Source organism: Camelus bactrianus, chromosome 18 (assembly GCF_048773025.1).
Source record: "Camelus bactrianus isolate YW-2024 breed Bactrian camel chromosome 18, ASM4877302v1, whole genome shotgun sequence".
NCBI classification, from domain to species: Eukaryota; Metazoa; Chordata; class Mammalia; order Artiodactyla; family Camelidae; genus Camelus; species Camelus bactrianus.
In genome coordinates this window covers 3,808,016-3,834,526 of record NC_133556.1, presented here as the reverse complement: position 1 = coordinate 3,834,526, position 26,511 = coordinate 3,808,016, and the positions used below count along the sequence as shown (strand labels likewise).

The 26,511-nt window shown below is 44.9% G+C and overlaps 1 protein-coding gene and 1 long non-coding RNA gene across 11 annotated transcripts; both read left to right on the top strand.

The window, feature by feature from the left end:
• Window positions 1–907: 907 nt before the first annotated feature.
• On the top strand, window positions 908–20,892 carry RBAK (RB associated KRAB zinc finger). Of its 10 annotated transcripts, none has more exons than XM_074345639.1 (5): window positions 908–985; window positions 1,260–2,428; window positions 12,608–12,734; window positions 13,006–13,101; window positions 15,187–20,892. In XM_074345639.1, exons 2-5 carry the CDS (start codon window positions 2,414–2,416, stop codon window positions 17,100–17,102), a joined length of 2,154 nt encoding a protein of 717 aa, XP_074201740.1. In that variant the 5' UTR covers window positions 908–985; window positions 1,260–2,413; the 3' UTR covers window positions 17,103–20,892. The 10 variants fall into 10 exon arrangements, with proteins under 10 accessions (XP_074201740.1, XP_074201738.1, XP_074201747.1 ...); XM_074345637.1 differs by having other exon boundaries at window positions 942–1,026; XM_074345646.1 differs by having other exon boundaries at window positions 968–1,393; window positions 2,372–2,428.
• A 2,596-nt stretch (window positions 20,893–23,488) lies between these two features.
• Window positions 23,489–24,727, top strand: LOC141573843 (uncharacterized). Its single transcript, XR_012500172.1, has 3 exons — window positions 23,489–23,627; window positions 23,749–23,885; window positions 24,367–24,727. It is a non-coding gene; the product is annotated as an uncharacterized LOC141573843 (long non-coding RNA).
• The last annotated feature ends 1,784 nt before the right edge of the window (window positions 24,728–26,511 follow it).

The following is a 26,511-nucleotide window of genomic DNA, read 5'->3' as shown; positions in this document are numbered from 1 at the left end:
AATACAAGAAATTGATTATAGTTCCCTGTGCTATACAATAGGTCCTATTTTTTATCTGTTTTATGCATAGTAATGTGTATCTGTTAATTCCAAACTCCTAATTTATCTCTCTCCTGCTCTTTCCCCTTTGGTAACCATAGTTTGATTTCTATGTCAATGAGTCTGTTTTGTTTTGTAAATAGATTTGTATATACATATATATATTTTAGATTCCACATATAAGTGATATCGAATGATATTTGTCTTTCTCTGACCTACTTCATTCAGAATGATGATCTCATCCATGTTGCTGCAAATGGCATTATTTCATTCTTTTTTATGACTGAGTAATATTCCATTGTATAAAGAAATGAAACACATGATTCTTTTTTCCACACATATCATCCTCTTCAGTAGATAAAATCATGGATAATTTTCTCCTTTCAATTCTGTATTTTACGACTTTTCTACAGGTGCCACGAATTAAAAGTGGTTTGGAAAAGCTAGGTTTCTTTTTCACTATAAGTGGGGAGGAAGGTATAGGAGGCTAATACTCTATCATGATATTGCTAAGCTCTATTCACTAATATTTTAATTAAATATCTCTTATGATCACAAGCGAACATGAAAAACCCCTTACACAGTTGTCTGTAGACACTGATTCTACTCTTAAACACTAAAGATGAGCAAACATCTAGGACACCAGGACACAGCCAGGCAAGACGCTTCGAGACTTTACTGACGTTCCCTTAAATTAAGTGAAATTGAGTCCCGGTCGGCTCAGCGCCTCTCCGCGGCCAGATGAGGTGGAGACATTTAAGACGTTCCCTAACTTGACGGCGCGGAGACTTATGGGAAATAGAGTCCTCGTACTTGTCCGGCTCCCCAGGGTGGACCGGGGGAGGCGGACTTCCGGCGTCCCCCTGCGCTTGCGCACCTCTCCCTGTCTGCGTGTTCGCGCACGCGCACCGACGCCGCGGTGCTCCCGCTTCCTGTCTGTACCCAGGTCACTTCTCGTCCTCGTTCTCAGTCTTTGGCCTCCCGCAGGCAAGGGTTCGGGGGCCTGCGGGGGTGGACGCTGGCCGACACCCAGCTGGCGCAGACTGTGCGGAGGCTCGAGCGGGGACCTCTGAGCGCGAGCCCCGGAGCCTGCGGCCTGAGCCGGAGGGGTCGGACGGGCGGCGGCGCAGGGGCGGCGGGACCCGGGCCCGACCGTCTGCAGCGCGAAGGACTGGGAGGCTCTGGGAGGGACGTTCGCCTGAAGGGATTTTGTCCCGTAGGCCCAGAGCCAGCTCCTCGGGACCAGCGGCCTCGGGAAGCGGAGAGGAGAGATTCTGGGAGACGAGCAAGCGGGAGAAGCAGCCTTCGGCCCGGAGCCTCGGAAGCCTGAGGCCAGTCAGCGGGTCCCGGCGGGGTAGCTGGTGCGTCTGCGGGCCTCCAGGCAGTTCTCGACCCTGCGGCCCGCGGAGAGCGGGGCTTGGGGGAGCCAGCCTTGGCCGAGCACACGAGAGAGCGACAGGGAGGGTTTGTCCGCGTCCCGGAGGTGGAGGGGCTGGGCTGCAGGATCGCGGAGGCTGCTCCTGGATGGGCGCCCACTGGGACTTGTGAGTTCTGAGTGTCCTGGGGGAGTAGGGGCGGCCGGCTGGTCTGTGGACATTCCGCGTCCACTCCTCCCTCCACACCCGACACCCCTCCTGTCGCCACCTCGAGATGGCGAGCGTGTGTCTCAAGGTGCATTAATTAGCACCTTGGTTCTCGAATCCGAGTGTGTGCTGAACCCTCCCCTGGTCTGCCCTGCGGAATCACTCAGTGGAGTGCAGGATAAGTCTGCGAGGCTTCTGTCCTGCTGCTTCGGTTGAGAGAGGAAGAGATTGGGCCTGAGAAGGGAGGTGACGTGTCTAGGTCACCGGGTGTGTAGGTGGGATTGCTGACAGGACCCAAACTCCCAGGTCAGTGTTCTGTCCCACTCTATTATAGTTTCCTTAATAAAAGATTTTTAAGTGTAGCAGTAACTAAGTTGAGTCAGGTAATTTAAAAACAATACTGTGTCCTGATGCACATATGTTCCACTTTTCAGAGTTCACATGTTCCCTTCCTGTGGAATCTTTGATTGTAAGAAATTTAAAGAGATAGAAAATACTTTTTTGTTTTTGTGCTTCATTTTAATGATGGCAAACTATATGAAAAAGAGTCAGTGTTTGTACTGACTAATCGGAGTAACCTGATCATGTTGGAGTTACCGGGGTTCAGGTGTGTTTCTCTCTTATCACCCTTTTCGCCTCTTCTGAATATTCATAGGGTATCATTTTATTGAGCTTTCTTTGGTGGTTCTGATGCAGGAGGTTGCTGCCAGATGACTCACGGCTTCAATTACTTCCTTCCCTTCCTCTAGGTCCACCGTTAACAGTCTACGCTTTTCTGAGAGCAGCAGAAAATGAATGAGTCCCAGGTGAGTTTTCCTGTCTGTGTATATATTCCCCCACTTTGTTTTGTAATGCATTTTAGAGTTTTTATTAGGGTCCATACTTTAAAATGGGAAGATGGACATTGATAAAAGACATCATCATGTAAAATATGGTTGTTACACAGTCACGTTGGCACCTAGACTTTGTAGAGTTCAAGTGTGTAGGTAGTATCGTAGTTCAGGGCTCCCGGGGCTGAGCTGCAGATGTGGCTGATGTTCTGGACATTTCCAGAAAAAGGAAAGTACCGTCCCTTACGTGATGTGTGTTGACTGTAAGAAGAAACCTTTTTTATTACTTGTGGTTCTTAAAGACTTCCTAGGACTTGAAAAACATGTGTTTGTTGAATTTGGTGCAATTGTGGATAGCTCTGCCATTACAACTGTTAAATCACTGCAGTCTGTGGCTTGTACTCGCTGCTTATCTAAACCGAGGACCTGCTGCCCAAGGAGGACTTGGTGCGGGTAGTTTTTTTCCCAGGCTCCAAAATACTGTGATCCAAATAGAGGCATTTACATTTGACTCTTGAGTCCAGAATAAAACCTAAATTAAGGAATGGTCTGCTCATTCTCCAGGTATTTCTGTTAGTGTTTGGTTTGCACAGTGAACAAGACAGACAGATATTCTCCAGTAAAGATGTCCTCACTTCCCATTCCAGCTCTTGGGGTCTTGGTTTTGTCCTTACCACTCCTGGATCTGTTGGTAAAGATGAGCAGTGACCTAACTGTGGTCAATCTAGTGGACGTTTTCCAGCCGTTACCTAGGTGGCCACTCACCTGCCTCTGACATCTGTTACTTACAAACTCACGGCATCTCCCTTTTCTTGGCTTTTAAAGAAATTTATTTATATTTCTGTATGTAGCTTTAAATGATAGTCTTATAAAAAGTGGGTGATGATAACCCACAAACCATTCCTTCTTAGTGTATAATATCAATGTTCCAAGTTTCTGTTTTCTAAATGTTTTTCAGTTTTTCCTTTTCAATGAGAATATAGATAGAGTCCATATGTTGCCGTTGGTTGATGAGTCTTGGATTGTGTCGATTGCATTGCCATCATTTTAACTAACTTTTTTTTTCTGAACCGTTTGAGAGTAGGTATATGGTATGCCCCCTCGCCCTGTAACATTTCAGTTGTACCTCAAAAGATCAAGAATATTTTCCTACATATACTTAGCATAGTTGGTGAATTCAGGAAATTTTTTGTTGATATAATACATTAATCTATAGTTTACCTTCCAGTTTTGCCAATTTTCCCAGTCATTTCCTTTATAGCAATTTTTTATTTCTCATGATGGACCCAGTCCAGAAATATGAATCACATTTAGTTGCATGCTTTTTAAGTCTGTTTAGTGTGGAATAATTTCTCAATGCCGTTATGATGATTGAAGAATACAGGCCAATTATTTTGTAAAATTCTCTGAATTTAGGTTTCCCTGGTATTTCTTCATGATGGGATTTAGATTGTGAATTTGGGGGAGGAACACTGCATGAATAATGACTCTCTTAAAATCTATGGCCCAAAATAGTGTCTCCCTTGGAGAAGTTCTGTGTGCAGGTAAGAAGGGTGCCGGTTCTGCTCCATCAGGTGGCACGTTCTGTAAATGCCAGTCAGCTCTAGTTGGTAGTGCGGGGCTGTATCCTGTGTCCTTGCTAACCTTCCGCCTGCTTGTCCTGTCAGTTGTGAGGGTACTGACAAGTTGCATCCTGCAATTGTGCAATTGTGATTTGTCTGTTTCTCCTTGAAATTCTGTCAGTTTTTGCTTCATGTATTTTATTGAAGGATACCTAAGTGCTGAAGATTGTTATGTCCTCTTGATTAATTAACCACTTTGTCACTGTGCAGTGGCCTTCTTTATCCTGGTAATATTCTGTGCTGTGAAATGGAATCTCTGATATTTGTAGTCACTCCAACTTGGAGTAGTGTTGGCGTGCTGTATCTTATTCTGTCCTTTTATGTTTAACCTATTTACATCTTTGTATGTAAAGTACATTGCTTGCAGACAGCATATAGTTGGGTCTTGTTTTTTAATCCAGTTTGAGAATTTTTGCCTGTGAATGGGGGTGTTCAGACCACTTACATATAATGTGATTATTGTTATTACCGGTTAGGTTGTAGTCTGTGGTCCGTCTTTCTCATCTGCTCCATCTTCTTTGTCTTCCTCCCTTTTGATTGACTTTGTTTTATGATTCCGTTTTATATCCTTTGTTGAATTGTTAGCTGTAACGTTTGTTATATTAGTGGGTGCTTTAGGGTAGGGTTTATAGTATATAATTTATCATAGTTTATCTTCAAGTAATACACTATTTCACTTAGAGCCTAGGAAGCTGCTGTTGTTTCTCTATTTTGGTATTTACACTACTGTTGCATGTAATTTTTGCATGTGGTACCAATCCTGCTATAAGTGTTACTGAGTCCAAACTCGTTCTTCTCACTGCACGACAGCCAAATAAATTGGGAGATGAGGTGTTCGGGCAAGGAGTAGCAACTTTATTTGGAAAGCCGGCAGACCAAGAGGATGGCAGACTAATGTCTTGGAGAACCATCATGCTCCAGTCAGAATACAGGCTCTTTTTATTTAAAAAAAAAAAAAAAAAAATAGGGGAGGGGGTGTGGTTCATTGTTGCAAACTTCATGCTGTAGGAATTCTTTATTCTTGCAGCCGTCCATGTTAGTCAGGCCATGGTGTCCCTGTAAACCTCCAACAAAACAGGTTATTCTCTATTTTTCAACTTGCCATCTCTGCTTAAGTGCAGAAGTGCAAACATCCTTAAAGGTCAGAGCCCCAAGAACAGGCTCTCCTGGATATTTCACGCTAAAGGCAACATTGTTTTATAAAAGGTGCAGACTAAGCCTAGAAAACAGGGCACAGTGGTTAAAAACTAAAGGAACAGATCCAATATGGAGTCAGATTTGTTCTCCTCTGTTATGTAAGTTGTTATTTTTAATTAAACAGTTATCTTTTAAAGAGATATAAGTACTGAGAGAAAGTACATAGTTAACCATTTCTGGTACCTTCATTCCTTTGTATGGATCCTCATTTTTATCTGCTGTCACTTTCCTTCTGCCCAAAGGACTTTCTTTAACATTTCTTTTAGTTGATATTGAATTTTTTCAGCTCTTGTATATCTGAAAATGTCTTTATGTTGCTTTCACTTTTAAAGGGATCATTGCTGGATTTTGTTTTTTCTCCAGTACTTTAAATGTCTTCCTCCACTGGCTTCTGGCTTACATTGTTTCCAAGAGAAGTCTGATGTCATTCTCATCTTTGTTCCTCTGTAGATAACATTTTTCCCCCCCTTTGCTGCTTTTAAACATTTCTCTTTATCAGTTGATTTTAGCCATTTGATTGCGATATGTCAAGGGACACCTCACTTTATTGCTCTTCACAGATAAAGCATTTTTTACAAACTGGAAGGCTCTGGCAACCCTGCGTTAAGCAAGCCTGTTGGCTCCATTTTCCCAGCAGCTTTCCTCCCTTTGTGTCTCTGTGTTACATTTTGGTAATTCTCATAGTATTTCAAACTGTTTAATTATTACTGCATTTGTTGTGGTGATCTGTGCTTGGTGATCTTTGATGTTACTATTGCAGTTGTCTTGGCATTTTTTTTAAGCAGTAAAGTAGTTTTTAATTAAGGTACCTACTTTTTTATTAGACATAATGCTATTGCACAGTCAATAGACTGTAGGATAGTGTAAACATAACTTTTATATGCCCTGGGAAACCAAAGCATTCATGTAACTCGCTTTATTACGATGCTTGCTTTATTCTGGTGGTCTGGAACCCAACCTGTAATGTCTCTGAGACATACCTGTATCTTTATGTTTTTGTGCTCAGGGCATCACTGAACTTCTTGGATCTGTGTGTTTATGGTTTTCATCAAGTTCGGGACAGTTTTGACCATGATTTCTTCCAAGTATTTCCCCTCTCTCCCCCATTCCTTCTTTCAGTGGTTTCTGTTTTATTTATATATGTGTATGTGTATATATATATGTGTGTATGTGTGTATATATATGTGTGTATGTGTGTGCATATATATATATATATGTATATTTGTTTTGTTGCTTTAAATTGTTCCCCAACTCACCGGTGTCCTTGATTTTCTTTTCATTCTTGTTTCTCTGTGTGTTTAATTTTGTGTATCGTGTTGCCATAGCTTCTTGTTCACTGGTCTGTTTTTCTGCGATGCTGTTAATCTAGTCCGCTGTAGTTTTCATCTCAGGAAGATATTGTAGTTTTTGTCCGTAGAATTTCAATTTGAGTCTTTTTTTAAAGTATCTTCTCTGTCTCTGCTCAGTTTTTTTGACCATATGGAATACAGTTAACCATTTCAATGCTTTATTAAATGTCCCAGTTGTAACATCTGTGTCAGTTTTAGGCCCATTTCAGTTGATTGATTATTTTCTTTCTGGGTTGTGCTTTCCTGCCTTCCCCGACTTGTCAACTCTCTTCAGCTCTGTCTGTTTCCCTTCCCTTCTCCACAGCTGGGAACTCTCAGGGCAGCAGCTTGGGCTCATCTTGTTTATTTCCTGTCTCTCCTGGATTACTGTCCTTAATTGCCTGGTGATGAGTGTCTTGAAAACCACAGCTTTGTATATTCTGTTTTTTTGGTGTTGTTTCAGATGGGAGGGTAAATCCAGTCCTTGCTCATCTTGGCTGAAAGCAGAAGTGCTGATGTCTCTATTTTGAGTCACAGTTAGAAAGCCTTTCCCCACATGAACATTACGGAGAAACTCACCCTTGTTTTTCCCGTGTGGTTCATGTTTCACATTTAGATCATTGATCCAGTTGGAGTTTATTCTTTTATGCTGTAAGATATGGATGCAGTGTTATCCACATCTAAATGGTTATCAATTCCTGTAATACCATTTATTAAAAATCAGTTCTGCTAATTACAATTTTTCAATCACATATCATCATGATGTATAACCATAAAACCTGTTTCTAGACCTTGTGCTCTCCCGCTGCTGTTTCCATTGGTGCCTCCTGGACCAAACTGGTTTACCATAGGGGTTGTATTTTAAATCTGGTGGTGGTAGGCCCACTTCATAGCTTCTTTTTTGGAGATTTTCCTAGCTGTTCTTGATTATTTTTCCCCCTTCATCTGAACTTTAGTGTCAACTTGTCTAGTTCCAGGAAAAAGCTTTTCCCTATTTTTGTTGCCATCACATGTTTATAACGTAGTTCACAGTGACTGACATGTTTGTGATACTAAGCCGACCTGTCCGTCCAAGAGCAAGGAGAGCCATTCCGTTCATTCAGGTCTACTTCTCTGTCTCTCAGGAGTGTTTTAACATTTTTTCTAGTATAGGTTTTGTACACTTCTCATTAAGAGCTCTCTTTTCTGTTGCTATTGTAAACTGTGTGTACACTTGCGTTATACCTTCTTATTGCTTTATATAATGAGAGCTGTTGCTTTTATGTATGTTTACTATATATTCTGTTACCTAACAAGAGTTCTTTTTGTTGATTGGGTTCCACTGTTGATTCTCTGAGTTTTCTAGGTGTAGTATGTCATCTGGGAATAGAAATAGTTTTACTTTTTCTTATTATTAGGCCTTTAACTGTTCCCTCTAATTGGAGATAATGAGCATTTTGCCTTGGTTCTAATCTTAGTGGGAATGTGTCTGTTGTTGTCCTGTTAAATTTTGACTTTGGAACTAAGATGACTGAAGCATAAGTATGTGCGTGTGTATATAAATTTAAAGTGTATACTTGTGCTTGTGTGTATATATCACACTAAAATGCGTGTACATACATATATTCATGTTAGTAAAGTATTCATCAGTTCGTATTTTCTTTGAGTTTTTTTTTAAATCACGTATTCATTTGAATATTGTTGGAAAGCGATCTTTTCAACGTCTTTGGAAATTTAAGATTTTTTTTTCTTAGCTGTATTATAACAGCACATTGTACTAATAGATTTCCAAGTATTAAACCAGTCAGTATGCTTAAAATAAGTCCCATTTGGCTGTTACGTATTTTCTTTTCAATCTGGTATTGGATTTTGTTTGCTAATATTTTATGTATATAAACAGTGTAGGTATAGAAACAATGTAGGTATATAAACAGTATAGGTATATAAACGATGTCTGTGCGGAATGTAATTCTTTTTAAGTTGAAGTACAGTCAGTTACAATGTGTCAGTCTCCGGTGTACAGCACAATGTCCCAGTCGTGCATACACATATGGAATGTAATTTATTTTATTTGTTGGACTGATGAGTCTTCTAATCCCCGCCTCTTCTTGCCTCCTGGCCTGACTAAACCCAGAAGGACGTTAGTTCCTGTAGGTGATCTGAAGGCTCATTTGGTTTGCCTGTGGATAATCCTAGGCTCTCGGGGAATCTCACCTGTGGGGCCTGCCAAGATGTGGCTGTACCAGTGGGTGCAAGCCCTTCATAAACAGGAGGGAAATGGGACATGTTTGCTGAGCATTTCTCTTCCACAATACGAGTTAAATGTTTGCAGTGCCAACAGCTGCTCCTTCCAACAACCGAGAACCCTTTTTACTGGTCTCTCAGTGAGGTTTCCCCATCCCCGTGTTCACCCCATGCTCACTGCTGTTGGAGCTCTGGGTTTCAGTGGAGTATGTCACTGAGTGTTGTAGGGAGACTGTTTTCTTTGATATAAATTGTTTTGCTTTTCTGAAAATACCTTCACAGTGTCCTTAGGCTTAAATGATAGTTTGGCTTGGTGTGTGCTTCTAGGTTCGGAATCCTTTTGTCTTTGAATGTTGTGGGCAGTTCTCCATTGTTTTCTCTCAGTTGAGAAGTGAAATATCAGTTGCCAGGGTAACTAGTGTATTTTTTTTTCTCCATAACTTATTAGGAATTTCCCCCTAATTTTTAAATTTGATATTTTATCAGGAAATTTCTGGATCTCACTATTTCCCTCCTCCCCCAGTATTCTTTGCCCTTTTTGATTATACTTGTTTTATTTGTTTGTTTGTTTGATGATTCTCCAGCTCAGGAATCATTTTTGGTTCTGCCTTTGATGATTTTTTGTTCTTTTTTTTACCCTCTATAGTCTCTTTTGGAAGGTGTTGAAGCTGTTGGATCTGGCTTGAATACCTCAAATTTTGTTTCATCATTTCAATTTCTTGTTTTCAGAGAGATTTCCTAAGTTATGTATTCTGTGTCTCATTTGTTATTCAGGCTTCTTGCTTGAGGATTTTTAAAAAATTCAACAATCCAGTCTTTAATTTCTAAATTTTCTCCAGTGGCTTTTTCATAGCAGGATAGTCTCATTTTATGGAAACAATATCCTGCTTAATTTATTTAAAAATATAAATCAGTAGAAAAAAATGTAAGTTGTTTCTTGTGTGAATTCGGTTCGGTCGTTGTTGAGTTGTTCATCTTGATGCTTATTTTTTATTTATGTTGTTTTCCTCAATCAGCTGACGATTCTTGATTTTTTTAAATTTCACTTTTTGAGGGAATAGTTACTAATAGCTACTGTGAGCGAACGCAGCCAGCGAGCCCATTTCATCCCCTCTCCTTTGTGGGGGCGACAGCAGAGCTCTGAAAGTGAGTGGGTCGGGATATGGAATTAGACGTCACTGCATTTTTTTTCTTCCACTTTTTTTTTATTGTGGTAAAGTATATGTAATGTAAACTTTAGTATCTTAACCGTTTTTCAGTGTACAGTGCAGTGGTATCAAGAACATTCATATTGTTCTGCAGTCATCACCAGCATCGCTCTCCGGAGAACATCTCATCTTTCAAAACTGAAACTCTGCCCCTGTTAACATGAACTCCCCACTCCTGCATCTACCCAGCTCCTGGCAATCACCGTGTTACTTTCTGTCTCTGTGGTTTTGATTCCTCTAAGTACCTCATCTAAGTGGAATCGTACAGTATTTGTCCTTTTGTGACTGGCTTGTTTGACTCAGTATAATGTCCTTGAAGTTCATCAGTGTGGTAGCTTGTGTCAGAATTTACTACATTTTAAGGCTGAATCGTATTCCTTTGTGTATATATATCACGTTTTGCTTAACCATTCATCCTTTGGGTTATTTCCACATTTTAGCTGCTGTGAATAATTCTGCTATGAACATGGGTGTGAAGATACCTCTTCAAGTCCTTGCTTTCATTTTGAGGGGAGTATAGACCCAGAAGTGATATTGCTAGATCATATGTTCTGGTTTTCATTTTTTTGAGGAACCACCATGCTGTTTTCCGTAACAGCAGTACCATTTTATGTTCCCACTGACAGTGCACAAGGGTTCCAATTTCTCCAAAACATGTAATTTTCTGGGGTTTTTTGATAGTAGCCATTCTAATTGATATGAGGTGGTGTCTCATTATAGTTTTGATTTTTATTTCCCTAATTATTGATGTTCAGCATATTTTTAATATGCTTATTGGTCATTTGTAAAACTTCTTTGGAGAAATGTCTATTGAAGTGCTTTGCCCATCTTTTACTAATTTACTTAATTATTTATTTTGCTCTCCCTTTTTAAAATCATATTTTTGTTGTTAAGTTTTGGGAGTTCTCTATACATTCTAGAAACTGATCCCTTATCAAATATATAATTTGCAAATGTTTCCTCCCATTCCGTGGGCTGCCTTCTGGCTCGTCAACTGTGACCCCTGATGTGCAGAACCTGTGGGCACCACTGCGTTTTGAACCAGTGGTGAGTTGATGGACAAGGTTCAGTTGCTTAGATTGCTTTATAGTAAGAGCAGTTTTCTGAGAGCTGTTTTAGGAAAAACATCCATGTCCAGCATGCAGAGAGTTGACTCTTTGTCCAGATTTGCCTGAGACAGTCTTGGGTTGCACCGCCGCTCCTGGGATCCCACCTGGTTGATCATTTGTCCCAGACAGCAGTTTTCTGTTTGGACAGTAAATGTGTTCACCTTGATTGTGGGCTCTGCAGTGTGTTGCACTCTGCTCCGTCTCTGGCCACGGTGCCCATGGCCAGAGTCACCGTACATTGGCCGCTCTGTGTACTGAGAACAGGAAACCTCTCGGGCTTCTTGGTTGGTCTGTGGTTGATTTCTCTGTCAGCCAGTCACTCTCCTGCCGCGGGAGCCCGCGGCCCTCCTGATAGGCCTGGAGGCGAGTCTGCTGTTCATTTATGCTGCACCCCAGCATCTGCCCCTGAATGGCTTGTGTTCCATGGTCCTGGTTTCTCATCTGCTCTAGTCCATAAATCAAGAATTTTCCTCAAAGAAGTTCCTGCTATTGGTAACTTCTGTGTTCCATCGCTCTTGTGAGAATATACTCTGCTTTCATATTTCTTTCAGTTAGGCTTTTTTGATTTTTGTCTTGTCTTTGAGTCAGGAGACTGTGTATGTTCATTTTCTCTCTCAAATTAGAACCAACTCTTCTTTATCAAAAAATTGTCCTTAAGAAAGTGCCTTCTTGGTCTCTGCCCTGTGCCAACCTCTTTCGTGTCGATACTGCTTCAGTTTTTGTCATGGGGACTTTTCATACCACATCATCTCCTGTCCCCCTTACTCCTGGGGTACCCACTAGGCCTGCCAACATAGAATTAAAATAGTTTGCTTCTCTCTTGTTAGCCTGCCCTGCATCTTGTATACGTCACTCTGACAGTACCTCAAGCATTCATTCAGGCACCAAATTTTCATTGCTTCAAGGATGAGATGTGTGAGATACGATGTCTGAGATAACACTTGAAGGAAGTAGGAAACTTAGCCGTGCAGATAGCTGCAGACCGCCAGCTGTCAGAGCAGAGCAGGAGGTCAGAGGGCGACAGGGCTGACCCAGGATGGACTGAGCCCTGCGGTGTGCCAGCGGGAGGAGGTCGGGGAGGAGGGCCCACCGGCAGAGGCGCCAAAGGAGACCACAAGGAGTAAAATGCATGTGTTCACTGACCCAGCATCCTTATCAGGCTGCGAGCTGTTTGAGAGCAGGAATGGTGTTTCATTATCTTAACGTCCCCAGAACTCAAGAGACTTCAGTCGCAAAACTGGAACTCTCTTTTGTTCAAGAGTTTCTGAGTGGTTTGGGATTTGAGGGGACATGTTAAAGAACCCAAAGGCAGTGTCTTTCCAATATGGTTTGTTTTCCTCCCATGATCTGTTAAAAAAAAAAAATGGTGGTTTTCAGTGCTCATAGTTAACTTTACAGGGAGCTGGGTGAGCTCTTGTCCCACGAGTCTCCTTCATGTCCCCCGTTTCCAACCGCGGTGCCATTGTAGGGACCAGTGTCATTCAAGGACGTGGCCGTGGACTTTACCCAGGAGGAGTGGCAGCAGCTGGACTCCGATGAGAAGACAACCTACCGGGACGTGATGCTGGAGAACTACAGCCACCTGGTCTCCGTGGGTGAGCGGAGCTGCTTTCGGGGCCGCTGCTGGGGGTGAGGGTGAGGGGGCTTCCAATTTAATGGTTTTATGCTTGAAGAAATCAGTGATAAGACCTTTTAATTCCTTTTGGGCACCAGGTAGAGGATGTGTGTCTGCTTCTGCACTGAAAGGTTCTCATTTTGCTGAAGTGCAAAATCAGTGCTTTATTGTGTGGCTTCTGAAGCAGCACCTTCTCCTCCAAGGCCTGGAGCTGAGCAGCTGGTCCAAGCTCGGCACTTTCTCTTTCATAGGGTACGACAGCACCAAACCCAACGTGATCGTCAAGTTGGAGCAGGGAGAAGAGCCTTGGACAGTGGCCGGTGAACTCCCACGGCCGGCCCACCCAGGTGAGGCAGTGGCACGTGACGTTCTGTAAGTGGTTGCTCCATCCTTGGGAGTGACCTCAGATGCCCCAGATCGCACTCCCAGGGCCCCGGTAGCGCTCCCGCTCCAGCACGCACATGCACGCTCCCTTTCTGGCCTTACGCTGGCTTACATTTTAAGGGATTCTCCATGGTTACCAGGACTAAAGATGCCTTCCCTTTGTCTCATGCTGTCCCTAACTTACCTTCTCCCTCTTATCGCAGGATTCCTTTGTTTTCAGACAGTCAAAAATCTGACAGAAAAGTTAACTGGAGACTTTCCTGGTCATTCTTTCTGTCTTCATCCTCTTTCCTTCCCTGCCGTGGGATGCCTCTGGCTTGTGTTCCGCCCCGGGTTCACTCCCACCTCTAGGCCCTCAGATCCCAGCCTGGCCCTCTCCCTAAGCTTATTCGTATTCAGATACATGTTATATAACTTTGTGTTAAAGGTAGTTTAAAATTTAAGGAAAGAAGACCTTCAGAAAGCTGGGAAGAGGTTTGATAAATATTTTAAGGCTTCCCCTGAAACGTAGATAGGTTTTGAGCACAGCCAACGTGGGAAGTCAGACTGAGTGAACAGGAGTGTGTGCAGACTTGGGGTCGGGAATGCGCAGGGCAGAGCCTAGGCTTCCTGGAGCAGCAGGTGTGTTTGGAACAGGAATGCAATGGCAGTTTGAATATATATTGTGAATCTAGGTAATGAAAAACCTTACTGGTAAATGGTAACTTTTCTGTTTTTTCCCTATTGACATTTGGGGGTTTTGGTGCAGGGATGTTGTAGATTTCTGAGCACAGAGCTGTCAGTGTTGCGCTGAACGTGGATGAGAGTAACTATAAGTAGTGCAGAGGATCCCCAACTTTGTAAGATACATAGAAATAGAAGTTAATATCATAGGAGCTACTGTAGGAATCTGATGTTGAAGGTTTTACACCAAATGAAACCTGGGATTATGGGAACTCTTATTTGTATTCAGAATTAGGTTGCAGTGTCATACCAGGAACGTGGCTGGTTTTGGTGAATTTAAGTCAGTAAATTGAAAGAAAATTCATGGCAAAACTTCACAAGTATTTGTATTTGTTTCGTGTCACTGTTCTGAGTGGTTAGCATGTACTAATGAATGCAGCGTTCTCCCAGCCCTCTGTTTAAGGAACTGTTGTCTGCATTTCAGGTGCATGAAACTGTGTCATAGTTAAGTAACTTGTCAAGGTCTGCCAGCCTGTGATGCGTTGGAGTTGGGGTTCTAGTGCTCGTAACCGCTGTTCTCTGTTGTGCAGGGACGTTAGTTGGCGCTAAGACCACAGACCCCTTCAGGGAGCTGATCTTACTGGAGACATTGGTCTGCCTTACATTTCTTTCAGACGTGTGCCTGGGTCTCTCCTTCCAGGTCCCTGTGATTCAGGGCTGGGGAGTTGGAGCCCTGGTTGTGGAACTGTCTCTAAACATGAAGAAGCCGGAGTGTTTAGAATGGTTCTTTGGATTTATGTGCAGAATAGGAAGGCAGAGATTTTGGAAAGGTCTAGGTTAGAATGTTACCGTGCTAATCTTCGTATGAAGTGATATCTGATGGTTTAATGTCAGTTGTGATCTTTTTCTCCCAAACATCATCCATACTTGAATATTTCCTTTGAATGTACGTCCAGTGGTGGTGCTCATCCTCCCACCAGCCCTGCTGGCTCTGGGTCCTCCTGTTTCTACCTGGATCTAGCACTTGTTGGAGACTTTGTCCTCTGCTCATGATTTCTTCGGTGTATTTCACCTTTTCTATAAAAGTTTTGAACATACCTGTAAAGTAACAAAGCTACTTGTGTTCAGTGTGAATTTACTCTCCCTTCTTCTACTGCTAAGTCCACACTCATCCCTTCCACATTCCTCCTCCACCCCCAGGTGCCTGTCTGTCTGCCTCGTATGACAAATCAAGGAGAGAGGACTATACGCTCGTAATTACAAATGTTTGTGGAGATTAGCCCTAAAGCCAGAGTCAAGCCCAGACTGGGCCCTTGAGTACCACTCCTGTTCTGTAACTGGTGTGCTCAGATTCACAAGGCTGGTTTCATTTTATTCTTTTTCAGAAGAAGTCTGGAAAGTTGATGACCTGATAGAAGGAAGCCAAGAAAATGGAGACGAATGTCCTGTGCAGGCTGTTGATATCAGTGGCAGAGCCCTGTGTGAAGAAAGAGAGGATACATTTGATAAAACCTGTAACATGGGAACAAGCTTTGTTCCTTCAAGTACAATATCTCTTAATTGTGTCTCATGTGGAAAGACTTTAGAATCTGCTTCAGAATTAATTATTAGTGATGGAAGCTATGCAAGGAAGAAACCTGATGAGTGTAGTGAATGTGGGAAGACATATCATGGAGAGAAGCTCTATGAATTTCATCAAAATGGGGAAGCCTATTCTCAAAATGAAGAAAGTATTCAGAAAATTAATATTTTGGAGAAACCCTTTGAATATAACAAATGCACAGAAGCCTTAGACAGTGAAGCTGTGTTCATGACTCATAAGAGAGCCTATGTGGGGGAGAAGCCCTATGCGTGGAATGATTCTGGATCAGACTTCATCCAGATGTCAAATTTTAATGTATACCAGAGGTCTCAGATGGACTTGAAGCCCTTTGAATGCAGTGAATGTGGAAAATCTTTCTGTAAAAAGTCAAAATTCATTATACACCAGAGGGCTCACACAGGAGAGAAACCTTATGAGTGTAATGTATGTGGGAAATCCTTCAGCCAAAAAGGAACCCTCACTGTACATCGGAGGTCACACCTAGAGGAGAAGCCCTATAAATGCAACGAGTGCGGGAAAACCTTCTGTCAGAAGTTACATCTCACTCAGCACCTGAGGACACACTCGGGAGAGAAGCCCTACGAATGTAACGAATGTGGGAAAACCTTCTGCCAGAAGACACATCTCACCTTACACCAGAGGAACCATTCAGGAGAGCGCCCCTACCCATGTACCGAATGTGGGAAGTCCTTCTCCCGCAAGTCAGCCCTCAGTGACCATCAGAGGACGCACACAGGGGAGAAACTTTATAAATGTAATGAATGTGGGAAATCCTACTACCGAAAGTCTACGCTCATTACACATCAGAGAACACACACGGGAGAGAAGCCCTATCAGTGCAGCGAATGTGGGAAATTCTTCTCGCGGGTGTCATACCTCACTATACATTACAGAAGCCACTTAGAGGAGAAGCCCTATGAGTGTCACGAATGTGGCAAAACCTTCAATTTAAACTCAGCCTTCATTCGACATCGGAAAGTACACACAGATGAGAAGCCCCACGAATGCAGTGAATGTGGAAAGTTCTCTCGGTTCTCATATCTCACTGACCATCACCCAGCTCATTTAGGAGAGAAACCCTACGAATGTAGTGAATGTGGGAAAACCTTCCTTGAAAATTCAGCCTTCAGCGGACACCAGTCACTTCCCAGAGGGGAGAAATCCTACGAATGTAACATCTGTGGAAAGTTGTTCTCTGAGTTGACGTACTATACAGCACACTACAGAAGTCATTCCGAAGAGAAGCCCTATGGATGTAACGAGTGTGGGAAAACCTTCTCCCATAATTCATCCCTCTTTAGACATCAGAGGGTGCACACAGGAGAGAAGCCCTATGAGTGTTACGAGTGCGGCAAGTTCTTCTCTCAGAAATCTTACCTCACCATCCATCATCGAATTCATTCAGGAGAGAAGCCCTATGAATGTAGCAAGTGTGGGAAAGTCTTCTCTCGGATGTCAAACCTCACCGTGCACTATAGAAGCCATTCAGGAGAGAAGCCCTATGAATGTAACGAATGTGGGAAGGTCTTTTCTCAGAAGTCATACCTCACTGTGCATTACAGAACTCATTCAGGAGAGAAGCCCTATGAATGTAATGAATGTGGGAAAAAATTCCACCACAGATCAGCCTTCAACAGCCATCAGAGAATTCACAAGAGAGCAAATATGAATGTACTTGATGTGGGAAGTCTCCTCTGAAGTCAGATCTCATTTTAGAAAACCCTCTGCACATAATGAATGTGGGAAACCCAGATGGGAGTCAGATACCACTGCTGAGTTCATGTTTCTGGAGGAGGAAGAGCATTTAGGCATTAGATTTATTTTAATCTGAGTTTTCACTGAGAAGAATCCCTAAAAATGCATCAAGAAGCAAAGCCTTCAGCGAGACCCTACAACTCACTGGATGCTAGATCATTTATACAAGAGTGAAACTCTATAAATATTTAATATTTATTTTGGATTCCAATTGTGTCTACGTATCAGGGACTTGTACTACAGCGAAATCTGTCTGAGTGAATGTGGGAAACATTGTCTTGGAAATTGCTATACTAAAAGCCATATTTCTGGTATAAAATCAGATGCTTATAGGGAAGATATCAGAAGCGATCAGCTCTGAATGAACCTTCTTTGCAGAATGAATTTTAAAAATCGTCTGGAGTTGATAATGAGGACAGTAGCGTTGAATATGTATATGACTGTCTCATGTTTCATAAGTGTGATTAACTAATTCTATGCAATTCTCTGCAAGTTTGGATTTGATACAGTTTGTGAAAAGGCAGGATTCCTGTGTGAGCATGAAGGTGGCAAAATGTGCTAACATAGGATGTATTGTTGGTGACATGTTTGATAGGTACAAAATGGCTGAATACATAATTTTCTATTCTTTAGAGATATTTTCAAATGGGCTTTTAATGAGTGCTTCATCAGTAGAGGGGCCAGTGACTTTTGTAAAGTTTCCAACTGCATTTGAGCAAAAAAAAAAGTGACTTAAAAATACTGTTTTCATAACCTATGCATAGATCATTTGGAATCTGGTCTGTTCCGTGAAGGACCGCGGTGCTGCTCACGTGAGGCTGGTGAGACAGGCCAGCTCTGCTGCCACTTGTTTTTTACCCCATAGGTTTGAGTGTGCGACTGTTACGCGATTCAGAAATTTTATGTTTTTATTTGTTACGAATATGGTGTCATTATTTTGTCCACTGTCTCTTATCCCCAGTATTTTGGAACAAATTAATACAAGTTTCCAGCAGGTATTTTTGGTTGATAACTCAGTGTCCTTTCTCCACTCATTATGTACTTGGAAGAGTTTAGTTATGTCTTCACGTGACACACAGCAAATACTGAGTATAATCTAAAACAATCCTGATAACGTCATTCTGGACAGCAGTAACTCATTTATAGTGGTCTCCTGACCCAGTCCTGGGCTACTGAAACAGACATGGGGTCTGGAAAAAAGATAGAACAGTGATCAAATGGGTCTTACTCCAGGAATGTGAGGGTGTTTTAATAATTTAAAAAACCCAATCACTGTAATATATCACATTGAAGGAAAGTAACCTAGTATCCAGGGAACTCATGGTAAACTCAACATCATTTTGTGTGGGTGGAAAGGAACTTCCTTTATTGGATAAAGAGTGTCTTAAACTACAACAAACAGCATATTAAATAGTGAACTACTAAAAGTTTTCTCCTAAGATCGAAAAACCAGAGCAGGGTACCCACTGCCACTGGTTGTGTTCAGTGTTGTGCAGAGGGACCTAGCCAGGAAAGTTAGGGAAGAAAAAGAAGGAAAAGGCTTAAGGATTAGAAAGAAGTCAAACTTACTTGCAGATGACATGATTTTGTATGTAGGAATATACAGGTAATTAGGACTGAGTAAATTTAGCAGGATCGCTGCCTAGAAGGTCATTATGCAAAAGTTGGTTTTTTAATATACCAGCAACAAACGCAGAAAATGAAAAGTTTTAAAGCAATACCACTTACAGTAGAATCAGAAATCCTTAAGTGCCTAGAGTGACAAGTTGCCTAACACTATATTTTCAAGAATTCTATCCAAAACAAAAAAGTTACAGAGCAGTGAGAGGGAGATACCCTGTCCATAGATTCCAGGACAGTCTTAAAAAGGTGTCGGTTTTCCTTAGATTAATTCATATTCAATGCAATCTTAAAATCTTAGCAAGTTTTTTTAAACAAACTCATATGTGAATTCAAAAGGCCAATAATAATCAAAGCTGTGTTTTAGAGAAGACAGACTAGAGGTTAGAGTGGCAGGTGCCAAGAGCTGTTACAGCCGTAGTGATTGGGGCAGCGCGGTTGGTGTTGGCGCCAAGTTAAGCTGGCCAGTGAAGCGGAATGTTGCTTCCAGAAACACCCAAGCATACAGTCACTTGACTTCTGGTGAAGGTGATAACGTAACGTGGGAAAGGATGTTCTTTCCAATAAGTGCTTCGTCAATTAAATTCGTAATTTAATAGAAAATAGAGAAATCATCTGAGGTGGAGTGCAGTTCTAAGTATGGAGTGTAAAATAAGGAAGCTGTAACGAGAAAACCTGCACTATATAACCACGCGGGAAGCAAAGGTTTCTTAAGATCCCAAAGGCACTAAATTGTAAAACTAGTTACTTTGAATATATTATGTTTAAGAACTTCTATTTCTCAAAAAAGACACCGTTGAGAAAGTGAACAGGCAGACCACAGAGGGGAGAAGGTACTTGAGTTCATGCACATGACAGCAGAACTGAATGTGGAAGAGCGGTTGGCAAAGAGCGGTTTTTGGTGAGGGGCCTGTTTCCCTTCACGGAAGCTCAGCCTGGCCATTGCAGCGTGAACGCCGTAAGGCAAAACAGATGAGCATGTCTGTGTCCCAGTAAGACTATTCCCAGACTGGGTTTGGCCAGCAGGCCGTAGCTGCTGACCCCTGATCCAAACTAAACACCTACAGATCAACAAGAAAAAAATAGAAAATGGGCAAAGGACTTGGACAGCCATCTCACAAGAGAGACTATCCAGATGGCCAATAAACATTTGAGAAGGTACGTTAATTTTGTTAGTAATCTGGGAAATGGCAGATTTAAAACACCACATGTCACTATTGCCCACCCTCTGAAATGGTGAAAATGAAAAGCAGAAAGAATGTAGCATGGAGCTTTGGCAGGGAGATGACGAGCTGGCCGACACTGGTGCTGCCCGCTGATAGGCCCGTGCGGAGAGCGGGCACTTTGGGCCACACCTGTGTGTGCACCCCTCTAACCCAAAACTAGCAGACACGTGTGGGTGTGTCCCCTGTGCACGGACATGTCCACCAAAGGACACGCCTGAGACTTTTCGTGGCATAAAACCGCGAAACGATAGAAGACGCCCAGGCAATAGAGCTTTGCATGTAAGAGCTGTGTTTTCCTGCACACGGCACTGTAGAGTGAGGAGGGTGACCAGGCGCAAGCACAGGTGACAGCCGCTCAGCGTGAGAACAGGCAGAACTTGCCCATGCAGATAGAAACCCGGACAGCAGCTAGCCTTGGACAAGGCTGGTAAGGTGTGTTTACCTGGTGCTGGTAATTGGTTCCTAAGTCTGGGTGCTGAGTATCTTGAGTGTTGTGTGCACTTAAGATATGTGTATTTTCCTGCATGTATATTACACTTCCATAAAAGTTTTTTAAAAATCACAAATGTCTACCATTTTTGTTGCTCAGCACTCTTGCCATATTTTTCTAAATGTTTATGGATATGATGATTAGCAGGAATTAAATGGTAGATTTTGCATAATTTTGTGCAGGGAATACTCTTAAAGTAGTTCAGTGGCAACTACTAAGATTTCCTACCCTGTGACCTTAAAGTTTAATATAATTATTATTTTCAGTAAATATTTGAAAAGGTGACAGGGCATTATCTGTTGTCATCCTACCCTTTTTTGTATATAAATGGGTCTGGCTTGTATAAGTAGGTCTGGACTGCCTCTTCAATAAAGAACTGATGTGTGTAAACCTTTCATATTTTCTCAGGAAAATTGTTTTTGACATTTCTGAATTTGGGGTGCATCTTAACCATCATCTTACCCTAGAGGTGACCTTTGAGATAAAAATCACAGTGAGTTTAATCTGATGAGAAATTTTTTTTAACTGTTCAGGTTATCCTTTCGGCAAATGTGAGATACGCCATTAACAGCACAAATGTGAGTGAGTGAAGGAAACAGGAGCTTGCACCATGAGAAGTGGAAGTGCTTGGCGCGGGGAGTGGGGAGGGCTGGCTGGGTTAATGCCACAACCATGAGAAATTATGACATCGGATGGGGTGGATGATGCACTTGATATTATTTGGCCTTTCTCGCACTAGATTAGGTGTGATGTGTAAACATGTGGACAGCGCATTGCTTGCTGGTGGAGGGGTCACCAAGGCGTTGGGTGGGACTTGGAGGTGTGATCCCCACACTGGCTAACTTCCCTCAGTCCACTGGGCTCAAGGGTGTGGTCAAGCAGGGCCAGGGCTCCCCTCCTGTGCCAGAACCAGACTGCCTGCTCAGCGCATCCTGAGCCCACCCCCCACCCCCATGCTTACTGCTGCTCAGCTTGGGGCCAGTTAACTTCAGACTTCTCTCTGAAGTCACCCAAATATGTTAAAGACGTTAGCTCAAGACCACTTAACAGCTGAGGGCAGAATTTCACCGACTGCCTTATTCCATCCCCAATTACACCCTGGTAGGTTGCCCAGCAAACTAAGCCCTTTAAAAAGGGGAAACGGATGACATGTGGCAGTGACAGTGTCACAAGTGTTCCCCAACTTTCATTGTATGAAGGCTACAAAAATTTAAAAGTAACCCTCCCCAATTACAGTGGTAATCACAACAAAAAAAATCCTCTCACAAAAAAATCCCCTTTCACTTGAACAAAACCAGACCCCTGTAGTGCCTGTCAGTCTGGTGAGCTGCCACTGAATTGCTGACTTGTGAGCAAAGGGTGTGGTGTGGAAACAGAAGCCTCGGAGGGGAGAGAGGGCAGCTGTGGTCACACTGGAGGGAGGTGTGGAGTCGGCGAAGAGACTGGTGCAAATAGCGCGGCGTCTGCTGGGCCAGACTTCAAAACCGGGTTCTCTCCACACGTGAGCCCAGGGCAGTCACTGCCTGACCGACGGGGCAGTGGGACGGGAAAGCCAGTACTGTCCTCCCCAAGCCTGGGAGTGTTCAGACCGGAGTCAGAATAAATTTGATGTTTCAGTGATGATTTTAAAATGGGGGATGGGGGGTTCCTTTTGTAGCGAGGTTGTCCAGGAGGGGCGGGCGGGCGCGCGCGATCCGTCCCTGCCCGGCTGCCTTCCTTCCGAGGCTGCTGCGTCCCCCATCCACCCTCCCTGGGACGCGGGGGTGTGACTGGCCTTTCCTCCCGCCAAGCGTGCAGGAGCCCCCGGGAGAAATGAGTTCTGGCAAAAAGACTTCTGAGGGCCTCAGCCACACACACACACACACACACACACACACACACACACACACACACACACACACACACACACACACACACACACACACAGAAAGACAAAAGGAACACCTATGCTGAACAAACATCCTCAAGGGAAAAAGAGTATTGGCAACGTGAAGTAGGGTAAACAGTTAATCCGAAGGGGAATATTAAGTGTCAACAATAAAAATTCAATAGATGAGATGCACCAATGGTTAGAGTGGAAGAGACTGTGCAGCAAAGAGCTTTTGCAGAGGCTTCAGAAAGAATAAGGAAAATGTGGTGTGAAAAGGTCCGAAATAGAGATTTCAGCAAGATACCAAGATGGGGAAAACGCCACAAATGAAGGGGAGGAGCTCCTTGGAGGAGAGGGGAGTGACGGTTTTGTATATGTGAAAAAACCAGTATGGTCTCAAATTGAACGAGCAGGTGGAGTTCCAAACAGGAAAGATACTGAAACATCCACACTTCACTAAAGTGAAATATAAGAATATCAAAGGTGAGATTTCGAAAGCTCCTCTAAAGAGGCAGTCACGCAAAAGATAAGATTTCTCATCTTCCATTTTTAGCCAGGATGAAGTAACAGGAAACCGATTTACTCTCCTGACTGAACAACAGAAAAATTTGGCGAAACAGGTGAAACCATGGCTTTCGGGCATGGGACATCAGGCAGGACTGGCATCCCCGAGAGAAGAGAAAGTGACCCCAGCATATCGCCGGGGGAGACTCTGGGCCACCGTGCAGGGAAAGGTAGTCAGTCGCCCCGAGTGGAGGAGGCAGGGGAGGATTCAGGAAGGAGAGAATTCAGGGAGGCCGGAGAGCTAGAAATCACAGGACAGGATGGACAGGAGAGACTGCGTGGGGCTCTGAGGCCCTCACGCGCGAGAACCCCAAACGCAAGGGTGCTGGGGGCTCAATTCGGGGGCAGGACTCCCGCGGCTCAGCAAACGAAGGCCTGGCCCTGACTAGGGGGCCGTGGCCTGTTGTAACCGGGCGTGGCCGTGGCTGGAGACTCGCTTCGCCCCAGGGTGTGGCTAAAGAACTCGGGCGGGGCCGTGCCCTGGGGGCGTGGCCTCTGGCGTGCTGGGGTGGGCGTAACAATGAGCGGGGCGGGGCGGGGCTCGGGCCAGGGGCGTGGTCAGCAGTGGAGCTCGGCCTGGGCTCCACGAGGCGTCGAAAGCTGCAGCGGCCGCTCCTCAGGCGAAAACTGGATCGCAGTCTTCGGGGTACAGAGGCCAGTGACCGGGCTGCGGGCAGACGCGGCAGGGCTGCGGGCAGGTGAAGAGTGACAGGCAGACTGGCGTGAGGCGCCGGGCACATGGAACGGGGAGGGGACTGGAGAGTGGGTGGGGGGACAAAGGACAGGGCCTCTGACCGCCCACCCCTCGCACCTTCCCAGCCGCCCTGCCCGCCCGGCCATGTGGCGCCCGCTGGTCCTGCTGCTGCTGCTGCTCCCTGCCGCCTCGGTCCCCACCGCCACTGCCGCGCTCATCCCAGGCGCCCAAAGCCAGGACGGCCCGCAGAGCCGCCTCCGAGGTCACCACAGCCTCTCATTGGAGGGTGGGGAGAGGAGGACGACGGAGAAGAGGGGCGCAGACACGCAGCTAGAAAGGACGCCAGAGGGACACAGAGGAGGAGAAACAGATATAGGGAGGGGGCCTGAGGGACAGAGACGGGGAGATCCAGCAGGACAGATGAGGGTCAGGAATAAGGAGATAAAGCGACAGAACAGAGACGGGGCAGAGGGACAGGGACCGATAAGAACAGGGTGGGGGGTGGACCGGTGGGGCCCCGAGGGTCAGAGGGTGGAGCGGGAGGGGGTGGGGAGGACATGGGCTCAGACTCCCGCACCACCTGCCCCAAGCCCCGGGGGACCTGCTGCGGGACAGGAACAATGTCCTCTCTGCCCCGTGACTTCAGTGCCTACCCGGGGACCCCCACAGCACCAAGGACCAGGCGCTGGCTGGGCAGCTGCCCCCTTCCAGCCAGCTCCTGGAGCCGACTTGTTCCTCCCCAGATACCAGAGCTGGAGAAAACGGGGCTACAGGCTGCCGAAAAGCAGGCCCCTCACTTTGGCTGCCCTCCTGCAGTATGAGGTGGCTGCCTTGGTGGTGCCGCCCTGAAGCCTGGGAGGCTGGCCTGCGGCTCCATGACAAGCGTCCAGGGCTACAGGCCACCTGCGACAGGCTCCCCCATGGGGCCTCCAGGCGGGGGCCCTGGGGCCTCCCTAACCCCAAACAACACACCCCAAGACCCACTTTTTGGCCCTTCCCAGGCTGGGCAGCAGGGGCTGGGGGTGGGCATCAGAGCCCTGGCAGGGGACAGACATGTACCCTCACCAGCGCCCACACCCAGCTCCATTTAGAAATAAATTTCTTTCTTACGGCCAGCTGTGGAGTCTCCTTTCGGGCCCGTCCCTCACGTGTAGCTGACAAAAACAGTTTCTTCCCTTTTATCTAATCCCTTTGTACAAGCTCCTCAGTCAGGAACTGGGCTGTGTTGCATGATGCCCACCAGACAGAGGGGCTCACGTTTAATACTCAAGTCCGTTTTGTTTTCAAGAGTGAAGGCGTACAGAGTTGTATCCACTGTGTGCTGTTCAGAGGGACGCTCTCCCAGATGCTCCCGCCCCAACTTGAAAATTGCCTAAAATGATGATCACATGGGATTGTTTAAAAATGCTAGCATCCCATAGTCCTGGTGCTAAAAATTGAAGAAAACAGACGAAGATGGCTACTGGACAGCACAGATATTGAGTGATGTCCCCCGGAGTGAGAAGAAACTTTAAGACGGACAATGAAGCAGGCCACCCCAGAAAGTGCAATTACGAAGTTTATTGTAACTTACAGGCAGGACCAAGCGGACACCAACCAGAGGCCTTTGCAGTGGAACTCCATGCAGCTGAAAGGTGTCCAGGGGATAAAAAGGGGCCAAAGCTAAAAGCAGAATCTGACTACCAAGGGAGAAGCCTGTCCACACTGACAGGAACCGGGGTTTTTCCTCCCCCTGGGGTCTCATGACCGTTACCCATGTGTGTCAGCCAAAGCCGTTCTTCTAGTTTTCATATAAGATGAAGTGTCAGTGTGGACAGGGTGTGGTGCGTTCCTTATGAGTAGGCTCAGTCACGCAGAAATGGGAGGGGTTCAGCCTGTGGGCCTAAGACAGAGCTGACAAAATGGAGTCAGTGTGGTTCAGCCCCGCCCTGGGTCATTCACAAAGGAGGACGCTTGCCTTTGGACTATTTGTTAAAATGACGTTTTGAGGTTAAAGTGGTGGCATATTCCTCATGGGCTCTGTTCTGTGTTCTGGGGTCCAGAGTTGGGCCCAGACCATGGGGTTGTCTGGCAGCCAGGCAGCCCAGCTTTGCTTCAGCCTCTGAGGGTCACAGCCATTTTCCGGATAGTGCCCTGCTCCATCCAAGCTGGAGGCACTGACCCACAGTGATCCCTGCTTTCAGATGGTGGAGCAGGGTGGATGCATGACATCCAGAAGAGGGCAGGGGCTGAGCTGGAGGCCAGAGTGGGAAGGACGTGCAGACAGAGTGGAGCTGGCATGAGGAGGCAAGATGGGTGGGTGAGACAGATGATTATAAACTGGCTCAGGCCAGGGTAGGGGTGCAGCTGGTGAGGGTGCGCAGGGGCCTGGAGTGAGCTTGCGCAGTGGAAATATCAGGCAGCAAGAAATGTCTTTTCCAGGAGGGAAGGGAAATAGCTCAGTGGTAGAGCACATGCTTAGCAAGCATGAGGTCCTGGGTTCAGTCCCCAGCAAGCATGAGGTCCTGGGTTCAGTCCTCCATTAAAAAAAAAAAAAAAGAAATAGGACCCACATGGGTACAGGAAGACTACAGGGGGTGAGACCTGGTATGGGGACCCTTTATATCTTTGGGGCATGGGCCCCAAATCTCCAAACAAGGGGGTCCAGCCACTGGTCCACCCCCCCACCCCGCCGTGCCAATCCTTCCGCACACTCCAGGAAGCTATTAATGGCAATCTTACATCAGCTCCAGAGAAGAGAAAACCTGTGTTTGGAAGCCGGAATAGCCTTGTTTCAAAATCCAAAAGTAAATTTTGAGAAAGGAAACATTGCAGTTCAGTATCTTTCACAAACATAGGGGCAAAGACCTTAAACAAGGTGTTAGCCAAATGAATCACTGTCTAAGGCA